The sequence below is a fragment of the Thunnus maccoyii genome, chromosome 7, assembly GCF_910596095.1.
Source record: "Thunnus maccoyii chromosome 7, fThuMac1.1, whole genome shotgun sequence".
Classification (NCBI taxonomy): domain Eukaryota; kingdom Metazoa; phylum Chordata; class Actinopteri; order Scombriformes; family Scombridae; genus Thunnus; species Thunnus maccoyii.
In genome coordinates, this window is record NC_056539.1 from 9227714 (window position 1) to 9240014 (window position 12301).

The 12301-nt window shown below is 40.9% G+C and overlaps 1 protein-coding gene across 1 annotated transcript; it reads right to left on the reverse strand.

Annotated features, from left to right (window-relative positions):
- Positions 1-4285: 4285 nt before the first annotated feature.
- On the reverse strand, positions 4286-9391 carry LOC121900685 (histamine H3 receptor). The gene is made up of 3 exons (XM_042417172.1): positions 8877-9391; positions 8094-8260; positions 4286-6366 (listed from the first exon to the last, which is right to left on the reverse strand). Exons 1-3 carry the CDS (start codon positions 9151-9153, stop codon positions 5503-5505), a joined length of 1308 nt encoding a protein of 435 aa, XP_042273106.1. The 5' UTR covers positions 9154-9391; the 3' UTR covers positions 4286-5502.
- Positions 9392-12301: the final 2910 nt, after the last annotated feature.

Below are 12301 nucleotides of genomic sequence, written 5' to 3' on the forward strand. Positions count from 1 at the left end.
GTGTGTGTGTGTGTGTGTGTGTGTGTCTTGGGCATGGCTTCCCTGACCGGGCACCTGGTTCAACTCCACACCTGTCTGCAATCAGCTCATGTACTCACAGCTCAAGTACTCCACCTCCCCTTCCACTCATCACCGGATTGTCCAGTCAGCTCAGTGGTAGCTACTCTCTCTCTGGGCCGCTCAGTATTCTTACTACTTACGTTATTTTCTCGTGATCTCCTTGTGCAACTTACTAATCCGACTTCTCCTGTGTCCAGGTCTCCAGTGCCAGCTCGTCCACTGCGTCATCGCTTTCTACACTGCCCACTCTTCAGCCACACCACACCATATTCACCCAGCCACCAGCCAAGCTCCCCTACAGCCTGTCTGCCCCTTGCCATCGCCAGCCCCCCCCCCCCCCTTCTTCCCTCCACATCCAATTTACTCATTAAAACCATCCCATCTTATCCATTCCTCTCTGTTTCTGTGTCTGCTTTTGGGTTCAAAACATCCTTAGTCTTAACAATGACAAGTGAGGTTCATGATCTGTAACAACTGTTTCCTAGAAACTGCAAACCAGTGACACAAACTCAGTAAAGTGGGACATTTCCTGTCTGTGTCAGTTCATTGGCTGTCACTCACCCTGACACCACTTCACTGATAAGCAGAGGAGCACATGGCTCATGGCTGGAAGACTTTTACATAACAGTATCTGTTGAAGGTTAGTTAGTATAGTTTAAAGTTATGAACTATTATTTAACTCATTAGAATTCAAGACATTGCTGGCCCAAATTGGATAATTAGTTTGCAGTAAATGACAAATTAAACGGAAACATATACAGCGCAATTCGGAAATTAATGAAGGAAAGAGTCATGTTTGATTGACCTCGTGGGAAGAGGATTTTGTGGAGTGTTTCTCTGTAGGCAATTATCATGTTTAGGGCACAGTTCAATTGAGAACTCTGGCAGAGCAGTCTGTGATGTTTTGGGTCTGTGCGTGGAGCCTGTTTCACATTGACCTCAGTGAACTGCAGGATGCTGTTTATTCACTGTTTTTCATCAGATTTCTGAGTCTTTAGAAACTACATCACCATAGAAAGCATTATTCCCTGCTGTGTGGATCCTTGTTAAAGAGTTGATAACAGCATCATCAGCAGCTGCCAGGTTGCGTCTTTGTTCATAACTCCTGCTGTCTCTGGTTTGGTAGAGTGTACAGTAGGAAATAAATGGAAAATCAACTCCTTGCATTGTTCATACCCTGATTGCAATGATTTTTTTTGGATTTGGATTTTTTCTTGGACAAACCTTGAACAGTCTGAGCATTAATCTTACTCTCAGCTGGATTGCATTGCCAGTTCTTTCCAAAACAGCTCATCTATTGTGACTGTGAATATTGTTCCATATCGGAGTAAAGTAAAGAAAGCGAGCAATGGAGCACACTACTTTCAAAAGCATTTCCAGCAAAATATACAGCGTTCTTTTTCTTTTGTTTTTACAAATGACTTGTGTTTTCCTGTAGCTTATCAAACACATGTTGTCCATCTCTCGAACAATCAATCTGCTCAAAAAAAGCCAGAGTTCTGTGTTTTCACCCTCCAGTCCTGAGCTGGAGATCTCATCTGTGTTCTGTGCTCACAAGATATTTGGTTCAATAACAATTATATTACTGTCACCATATTTGTATCCCAAAGCCATTCAAACATGAACCAGATGGATGTGAACTGCTTCCAATTTTCTTTTTGAAAGGCTGTAGATATTGGTTCTTAGGTCTCCCACAGCGCACAGAGACAATGCCAATCCTGGCGCTGAGCAATTTGTTTTCTATTTGCAAGTCCACCTGTGTCTCTGCACAGGTTACCTAAACTACAGTCTATTCAACTCATCCTCTGCTGACCTTTTAAGAAATGTCTCCAAATTGACTTTGTCACCGTTTTTTTTTTTTTTTTTTTGGGGGGGGGGGGGGGAGAAGCCACTTGCACTCCTCCACTCAGAAGTCTATTTCAGTTGAGATAGATTTGAGAGGCACACATGACGGTCATGTCTCATGTGTCTCAGATCTTTGGATCTGTTTAGGAAAAAGCATTTTCACCTCTCAGCTGCGGTTTTACAGGCAGAAAATGTGTATCAACACTTACAGTAACCGACGCATAAAAACACTATTATTAAATGAGGTCAGTGGGAGAACAACACCACTGCATAGACCACATAAATCTACATGTATTTATCCTCAAGACGAGACAAAAAGAATTCTGGATGGTGTTAGAAGAGAAGGGACAGCTAACTTTCTTAAAACAAAAACCACTTAATGTGGTTTGTTGTATCCACAGTCAGGAGTAAAAATGGAAAATCTTTCCAAAGTTGTCGTCTGCTGAAAGAAATCACTAAATGCGTTGAAAGATACTGATCTTCTGCATCCGTTCCTGTATTAAAAATGGCACAGTCCTGTACCTTTGAACTCACCATCTAAACAGTTTACACACACTGCATGCTTCATCACTATTTCTGTAGGAGTATTTATTGGAATACATGACACTCAAGACATGTTGTTGAGTTTGTTGACTGGAAGACGGCAAAGTAGAAGCCAGCATCATTTGGGTCGTAAAGTATACCCCCGCAGCCCCCGCCTGTAAAACAACTATCTTTTTTTTTTTTTTTTACCGTGACGTAGGAAAAGCTTGTTCTTTCCTCACAGTACAGTTCTGTAAGTAGTATTGAGTATTTGATTATTAAATCCTGCACTCTGCAACAATGTGTAATGGGGAGGAGTCAAATGTGCAAGACCATGGACAGGTCCTGTATCTTAACAGACGCAGGGTCAGCACCTTTACTCGCTCTGCTGTGTTAATTTGTGCCTCAACCCCCCCCCCTCCGTCCGCCCTTAAAAAAATCAAAATATTTTTATCAAGGGCCCACTCAAGGATAGCCACGGGGGGACACGGTTACATTATGGTGCTGAGCATCATCAAGTTAGACTTTCTTTTCAACACCATGAATTGGTTGCCACAGTATGTGTGTCCCATGGTTCGACAATCTCCAAAGGGTCTGTTTTTTCTCTCAAGTAAAATGTCCCATAAGTCCCACAGGACAGAGTGATACTGTTGTTTCCTGGCAGTCTTTGTTGTTTCCTGGCAGTCTTCAATCCCTAAGGATGCATTCTGATATATTTTGTTTCTGTTCGTCTGTGCAGGAAATATGTAACAAAGGTCAAAGCCCTAAAGTTCTGTCACTTATCATGTGCTTGTTATCATATAATAAAAGCTTGACAGCATTCTTCAAAATAAGAACTCCTCACTTTCACTGCAGTGTTAAGTCTTTTGTGATGACCTGAGCTGTCTAAGGAACTTTTTTTTATATTTTTATGTGAGTATTTCTGAGCTCATCAGAAATTTGTCAGGTGTGTGCATCATAAACACACCACAGCTTCCGTTCACACGCACAACAAGATTCCTCTCCACCCACTCATGCCTGAGCTGGCTCATGTCAGCCTTATCTTGTCCTGTCTTATCACAGAGACCAGAAAGTATTACAAACCTTTAACCTCTCACAAAACACTCACAGCAATAGTTTGACATTTAGGCATATATGCTTATTTGCTTTCTTGTGTTGGATGAGAAGCTTCATACCACTCATGATTTTATGCTAAATATGAAGCTACAGCTAACAGCCAGTTAGCTTGACTCAGCGTAAAGACTGGACAAAAGGTGGATCAGCTAGGACGGCTCTATCCAAAAGAAACAAAATCCATCTACCCGCCCCTTTAAAGCTCAATAATTGATAGTATATTAGAAGTATATTGTGTGTATATTGTATTTGTTTCATCCTAACAAGTGTAAAAATGACAATTTGTAGTTTTACAGGGTATTATGTGCCAGATGACAGGCCCGGCAATGTGACTTTCTAGAGGCACAAACAAATAAGATATAACGTGTTGATGAATTAGCTGTAAGATGTGTTCAGACAGAAATGAAATTCACCAACAGCCAGTGTACCAACTGTAACACTGGCAAGTAAAAACAGACACAAGTGAGTGTATGGGAGTGAGCCTATGACTCTAGTTCTTTCCTTTCCTTTTCCTTTTGCTTTCGTCTCTGTGCGTTTATGGAGCTGGTAGATTCACAAAGCCTGCTCAAGTTTAAACATTCAATTTGCGTGGATACATCGACCTCCTCATCTAACTCTTGGCAAGGAAGTGAAAAGATATATTTCCCAAAATATTGAACTGGTCCACATTTTACCAATAACATGTACGTTTGCAAAGCTTACATAATTTTAGTCAGTTTTCTTTTTATTCTTTCTTTGGCTACTTCACACCAACACACATTCATAGCCAAGATACAAAGTAGTCAAGTAGTAGTTTGGGTGGTAGAAACCAGTCAAGTCTTTGAATAAATACTGCATTTTAAGAACACAACAATCTAGTTGGCATAGATATTATTGTACAAAAGTTTGTCCTCATTTCATAGTGTTGTACATTTGGAGCATCAACAAAAAAAACCTCTTTAAAGTGTAGTGCAGATTCAGTGTTGGCAGGTTACAGCTGATTTCCCCTACCTTTACACCACTTTTCAGATAAAATGATATAAAACATTACTGTGATAAAAGTACACTCAGTAGTCAGTAAACAAATGCAGGTCATTCTCTTCTTTTCAGGTGCTTTTAACTTTGAGGACTTCACAACCTATTGCTGCATGATGAAAAGCTTGAAAAGTATCATTTTGAAGACATATGCAAAAGGAGAGATGGAACATCTCAAGGGGTTATTCCTAATCGAGAATTTCCAATAAAAGGCCTTACTTTCTTTTAAAAATTAACAGCTATGTGAAACTCTGAGGTGAAAGGGTTTTATGCAAAAATGAGATTATGAAACTTTATAAAACTGTAAAAGACCAGGAAATCCTTCGTTCACATCAATTTGAACTAAATAGGAGTTGAAAGGTTTTCCCATCACAGTAGCCCTGTGAAGAACCTGAAGTTGTTGTCTCCCTCCGCTGTGCTTTCATCCACACAGACCATAATTTAACAACTTGGTGTGCTGTAGTTCTCGTATAATATCTTAGACTAAATTATGGTAATCACCTTCTATCTGTCATCATTTCACAGCTTTCCACACATAAAGAACTCAGTGGTGAGAAAGCCTGGAGCCGCGTCACTCCTTCCTGTCCTACTTAGAAAGATTGTCTGTGAAGGTTAGCTTACATTTTGAAATTAAGATGTACATCATTTGAAAAATCTGACATTGGCTCTTGGGGGTGCTTTAATCAAGGGCAATTGTATTGTAAAGGTGCTTTAAGAGTCCACTGCTTTACTGTGTCATTCAGAATACTGTTTCCTTTCTTGCACACTGTTCATGACTTTGTAACACTGTTGTATTGCTGTCAAATATGTAGTGACAATCCTCACAGAACTCACACTAACGTAAGCATTTCTCTTATTTTATATGGAAGAACAGTAAATGAATTTTAATAGTGTTTGACCCACAACAGTTTCTGCATTCATCAAGCGTGGAAGTGATACTGAGTTCATCTAACAAGACTGAGCCTCAATCTGAGGCTGGACTGATTGTCTTTTAGGACACAGTATCTTTGAGAAAGCCCTTCGAAAGCTGCTGTGGCAGAGTGGGTACAAGAACGGGTTGATGGCAGAGTTCAACCACAGAAGCCAGAATGTCATCTCGTACCAGTAGTTCGCCACACATTTACCGCTGCAGGCAGCACGGATAATCATTAGTAGAGTGTAAGGAGCCCAGCAAATCCCAAAAATGCAGACAATAATGGCCAAAGATTTGGCAATCTTTTTGTCTCGGGAAAGACGAGACCCCTGTGTTCTGCGGCCAGGTGCCATGCAGGAGGCCGTGGGCTGAAACAGCCTGGAGTTGTTTCTGCTGGGAGAAAACTTCTCCCTCTGCGTGAATATGTGACTGTTGTTAGGGTCCCCGCTGGAAGAAGGGGACAGGATGTCGTCATCCTCGATAACTGCAGAGATAGCAGTGGGCTCGCTGGATGACACCTTCCGAGTCTTGACAAAAAACACAGACCAGCCACCTCCTCCTCCTTCTCTGTATATCTTACTGTTCCTCTGCATCTTGGCATTGTCCTCGGCACCGGTGTTCCCGCTCTTGTTCCTCCGATGGATGTTCAGGTAGATGCTGAGGTTGAAGAAGGCCACAGACACAAACGGAGTGAAGAACTCAAAGGTAGAAGCACTGAGCAGGAAGTACCAGGTGAAATAAAACTCGGCATAGCACTCGTGGGCCGGGACAACACTCACACCAACAATCGTCTCCCAGAAGATGATGGCGGGGCCATAGAGGAGGAAGGCCAACGCCCACACTGCCACCATCTTGAACACAGCCTGGCGGGTCATGTTTCTCTGCGCTCTGTATTTCACCTGTGTCAAAAGAGAGGCACTATGAACAAAGCACTATGCACAGATAAAAAGGAAACAAACTCTGCCATAAAATAACACAATTTGTTACATTTCAAACAGCAACAGCTGCTTGCATATTAACTGGCTGACAAACGCACTTGCTTCTACTCTGAGTGGTTTGTTCTAATGAGCCCCTGTTTGTATTGTGCTGCCACAGAGCAGCAGAGTGACACTGTAAATAAAACCTACTCATCAGGCTCTTATTCCACAGTGTGTCACTGAAGCCAAAGAGAGAGGGGGGAATGTAAGGCTGAGAGCCACATTCACTGATGCAATACAAGAGTGTGAAAGAGACATCTGGTTTCTCCAGATCCACTCCTCCCTCATCAGCACCCATCGCTCATTCCCTTCGCGCTCGCTCCATTTTCACATCACCTCTTCTCAGTCTAAACTCTTTCATTCAGCAGAACTCCTCCATTTATCACAATCCCTTTTTGCTGTTGTTTTTTCCTCTTTTTCTTTGCCTCAAACCATCTAATGTCTCTCTGCAGTTGCGACAGCTGTGAGACACTGATGCTGCTAATGTGACTCTGGTTAAAGAGCGAATTTAAAAATCCCCTTTTCTGAGTCAATAAATAATGAAATAGAGCCACTTCACGGTGGTAATAATTGATTCATTCCTCAATCTCAAGTGCTCATCACAAAAGCAAAGGTAAATTAAATTGTAAATTATAGAAATCGTGCTTTCTGTTGGTAGAAATTAAATAAATAAATTAGGTTTTAAACTAAGCCACTGGGATTTAACAATTGTTACAAAACAAGATAAAAACAGCCACAAGCAAAGAGTTGTGTCCTATTAGCATACACTGCTTAGTAAGCAGCTAAATCAAATTCATTTTCTGCAAAAGCGGCGTCTCACGAATTTAGTAAATTAAAAATAACACAGGCTGCTGCATCATAAAAAACATTCACATGGAAACATCTCAGTTTTATGCCTATCAAGCAAGAATGTTGTCTGGGAGATTTTTTATAACTGATGACTAACCATGAAGAAAATATCTGGTTTTACACTGATGAAGCTAATAGGGGCAATAAATATCTTGGTTGTTTTTGTTATGGTTTAAAGGGCTCCTCCAGCAGTTTAGTATTTCACATCCAAAGTTGACAGACTCGCTAGAGACAGAATTTTACAAAGAATGATCCAATCGAAGCAGCAGAGGCCGAGATATTTGTGATTTTAGTCTCTGCTCTGAGTCAAGCTCCAAAAAACGCTGGGTCCTACAATTCCCATAATGCATCACAATAGCGTCCTTCATTAGACTCTCCATGCCTCCTAAACACCCACTTCTTCCCAAACCCTACACCTCCAGTTTGTAATGCAGGTTTACTGTCAAAATGATGACGACATCATCAGGGGTTATTTTATTCAAACTTTAAAAAGTTCCTCCAGAGTCACGTAGACATCGTACAACTGTTGTACAACGCACTGCTGTTGTCACAGTTAGGGTACGTGACCTTTACGTGTGAAATCAGTGGAGTGACCCGATGTTTCAAGCTCTGCGTTGAAACTGTTTGGACAAAATGATAGATTAAAGCCAGACACCCTTGTAGGGGAATAAAGCTGTGAATGTAAATTACTTTTCTCTGCAGAGCAAGCAGCTCCAAAGAGTGACACCTTTTAGTATTGACTCTGGTAGGGTCAGTTATGTGTGTGTGTGGTAATGAGCACCTCTACAGCCCGTACTTACTGCTCTTGTGACTGACAGGAAACGGTCATAACTAATGAGGACAATGTTGAAGACTGAGGCAGTGCAGAGCAGGTAGTCCACGACCAGCCACACCTTGCAGAGACCCTTACCCAGCATCCAGCGGCCTGTCAGGTTGTACGGGATGTACACTGGGATGCAGAAGGCACCTGGAACAGGCACACACACACACACACACACTGCATGATAATTCAACCCCCATCCAATACTACAGGATTAACATTCACACCTCTCTACATCTCAGTGGAGATGTGAGACCACTTGGTTAATTGTGATGGGAAAAAAAACTCCAACCCTCTGCAGTGGGTCAGTGTTAAATGAAAGACATTTTAGAAATAAGAGAAGTGATTGTTTCATTTAAGAGAAGAGTGTAATTTATCTAATGCTGCAGATAAGAGCAGCACAATAAAAGGGCTGTGAATGCCTCACAAAAATGAATTGCAACCTGTTATCTGTTTTAGAGGGATGCTACAAATACAAAAATATACAAAAAAATATACAACATTCTACTCCATGGTAAATATAACGCATGAATGAACCAAAAAGGACGATGAGATCACCCTGAACTCGCCAATATGACACACTATAATTACATTGTAAGAAAAATACAATGTGTTTGCGGCGTGTGCAGACGGCATTTCAGTGCTTTTTCATTCATGGGGAGGAACAAAAGACTTGAAGAGACACATTGGAGCGAACTGACGGGGGGGGGGGGGGGGGGGGGGGGGTTGACCAAGGAGAAGACGAAGAGAGGCACCAACTCACCCACGAGAAAATCAGATATAGCCAGGTTCAGAAAGAAGTAGTTGCTTTGGTTTCTCAAGGTTTTATCCACAATGAAAGCCATAATGACCAGAGCGTTTCCAGCCACCACCACGACCACCAGAGTCACCATGAGCACTGATAAGATCACCACCAGGTAGCCCGGGAGGACAGTCCCAGCCTCAGACACCGCAGGAGTCAAGTTGCCGCTGGAGTTGGACTCCAGGATATGTGCCCCCATAGTTAATTTAATGCCAAAATCATTGTAGACCTTTCTCATGTCACGCACAGAAACACCGAACAAGTCCAATTGCGCGCCCAAACGATCCGCTCCACTTTACCAAGGTGTCAAACATGACTGAAGACCTGTGATTAAATGAAAACACTTTCCCCAGATCTTCCATTTTCCCCCCTTAGAATAGTTCAGTGATCTGGAGGGACATAAATTTCAATTAAAGCTTAATTTTTATTAACAATAATTGTAGGTCCTCTGGGTACTCTCTCCTCTGGCTGCTGGATCTGCGCCTACCGCGAGCGCACAGATGCTTTTGCCATAGCTGTCAAGACCACCAGAATAGACAAAAGGCACAACATCCGGTCATATTTTCAACATAAACGTCTTACTGCAACATTTTTGAGAGTAGCCAAGGTTACAAAGAATGACAAGTACGCATTCAAGAAGCAATAGTTGGGTATTGAAATGCAGTGTTTTCTCAACATATAACATCATGGAACATCTGGTACTTAAACCTGGCATGCTGACTTAAAGGCAGCTATAATACAAAAGACAGCTGAAATGCTACAAGCTTGTGCAAATCTCTCCTCAGTGGGTCAGTTGTTCATCAGATCAAAACCACCCAAAATATACTAAATCAGTTTAAAATGTCCTGAGTGTGTGTTTGTTTTCTGGGAGACAAAGCGTCGCTTACGCTTTTATTTTGAAGGCAATACAACTTCCGATCTTTCTCGGGTGATATCTGTTCTCTTGACGTTGAGCTTCTTTGTCCAACCAGCACCTGATCAAAGGCTGAACTCTGCAATCAAAAGCTGAAGTGGTCCAGACGCATGAAGCAGACTGAGATGGAGTGAACTGAGCGGCTGGCAGCAGGATGTCTGCAAGGAGGCTTTCACTAGCAGACAGATGTTTACATCTACACCACATCCAGTTCAGTGATTCAGATAGATGTTTACAACTACAGCACATCCAGTTCAGTGATTCAGATAGATATTTATTAATACACCAGTGATTCAGTTAGTGATTCAGAGGTCAAAGTCCTGATAAATCCACTCGATAAAGCCTGAAGACATGGAAAAAGAAATACCATCTTCTTTTCCTGTTACAATATGGAAAGTTAGTTTAATTTTAGAAAAGCTGCGAGGCTGTCAGCGTCCTGATCCTGATGAACACAGAGTTCTTTTTGAAAAATTAAATGTCAAGGGTGATAATACATGGAGCCCAAAGCTGTTCAATATTAAATAAGTCATTATTATATCGTATTAAGTTATATTAAAACTCAACTCATTATGAAATGGTATTTTATCTAACAGTTTTATTAGAGTTCCTTTTTATTTCATCATTGGAATATTCATTTCAAAATGCCCTTATGCTAAATTATGTTTTGATTTCATAATGGTCTTTTCCCCAAACACTTGCCCCCAGCCTCCCAGCATTAAAGTGCTGCTGGGGTAACTTAATTAAGCATTTAGCTGCTGCTGTTAACACTGACCTGACTCCTCCATCCGATCAGTTGAATGTTTGAGCTTCACTGTGTAGAATGATGTAAGTGCAGAGTTTGACACTGAAGTCTGTTCCCATATTCATCTGCTGAAAGTGGAAAGTTTCTCTCTGTTTACCTTAAAGTGCTTGAGGGGTGTACTTACGAGCATGATTCATGACATCACAACTAGTTTTGAGCCAATCGTTGTCTCGCATGCAATTTAAACAAGGGTGAGGTAGAAACTTGAAACCTCCAGTGCAATGAATTAGAACTAGACACCTTGTGTCCAGCAGTTAAACTTTTGAAATGAACAATATTTACATTACTTTAAGGAGAATGAGTAGATGTCATTTTAATTATGCTAATTAGGTCTATTAGCTTTTTTTGTGATTAAAGCCATATTAGATACGAATTGTGACTCAAATCGGAGTATTTTAATATACCTTACATGTGTCTGTAGGGGATCTTTAAATTATTTTACAATTGATTGGTTCATTAATATCATATTTCACATTTCATGTTTTTATTCAATTACCTCTTACTCTTTTATTTTTTTATATACTGAACACTTTGAGCAGGCATTGAAAGGATATTTTTATTCATTATTATAGGATTATTGCAGCCAACCATGAAATAGCAATCAAATTTGATCAAGGCTACATCAAAGTTCTCCCAAGGTGTGTTGTCACATTAACAGCAGGAACAAGTGCAGGGACGAAATTTGAAATTTCTCAAGTAGGTTAATCATCCTCCTCAGCCATGAGTATGAATTTAGCTCCATGAGCTCTTCACAAGCCTCTAAAAAATATGATTAAGGGCTGAGATGATGAGTTCAGCATGATGACAGCTTTTCAGGGAGAAAAATCGCTCAGCTAAGTGAATTAGTTGTAATTATTCTCAATGGCTGAAATGAACAGACAGCTTTGTGCACAGACATGGAGGAAATTTCAGGAATCTCAGCATATTGTGAGCCAGTTACCATTTAAATGAAATGTCCTTCTTGGATCAGGTTATCAGTTTCATTCCATTGACACAAGATACTGAACACAGATAAAAGTCAACTTTTTTTTTTTTACCTCACAGTAGTTGGGATGAGCCAGTGAAAACCAAACTCCCAAGCGCACAGATGAGCCCGGGATATTTTTAGAAAGCAGTCCTCCGCTGCTTAATGCCAGCCCCAAGAGTGGTTAATATCCAGACCGTGTCTTCCCAGGGATCAAGTGACACCAAAACGGAGAGGTGGGGGAAAAACCCCTCAGGAACCAATGTGCTCTGAGAGAACACGCAGCTGCAAGAAGTTGAATATTTAGCAGGCTTTAAGTGGATGTCAAATGCACCCATTGCATTGGGGAAAACGGACATAAATTGTATGTGAGAGTGTTTGCATCAGTGAAACTCTGTGAACTTCCTTTTGTTGAGCAGTCATGTCTGATCATAATTCTTGGAAATGCTGAATAAATTGTGTATGAACCTCATTCAGATTTTGCTGAAAGCTGAATTAACACTTAAAAGGAGTGTGTCCACATCAAGACCAAATGGAGCATTATAATTTAAAATGAACAGTGAAAAAATATGGTCATGTATTTGGTTTCTCGTGAACAAAATCATCGTTTCAAATGTGTAATGATTATGTTGCTTTCTAATAAAATGGGTCAATTATCCTGGTATGAGTTTTTGCTAATGTCAGAGTCATATTTTCTGGACAAATCC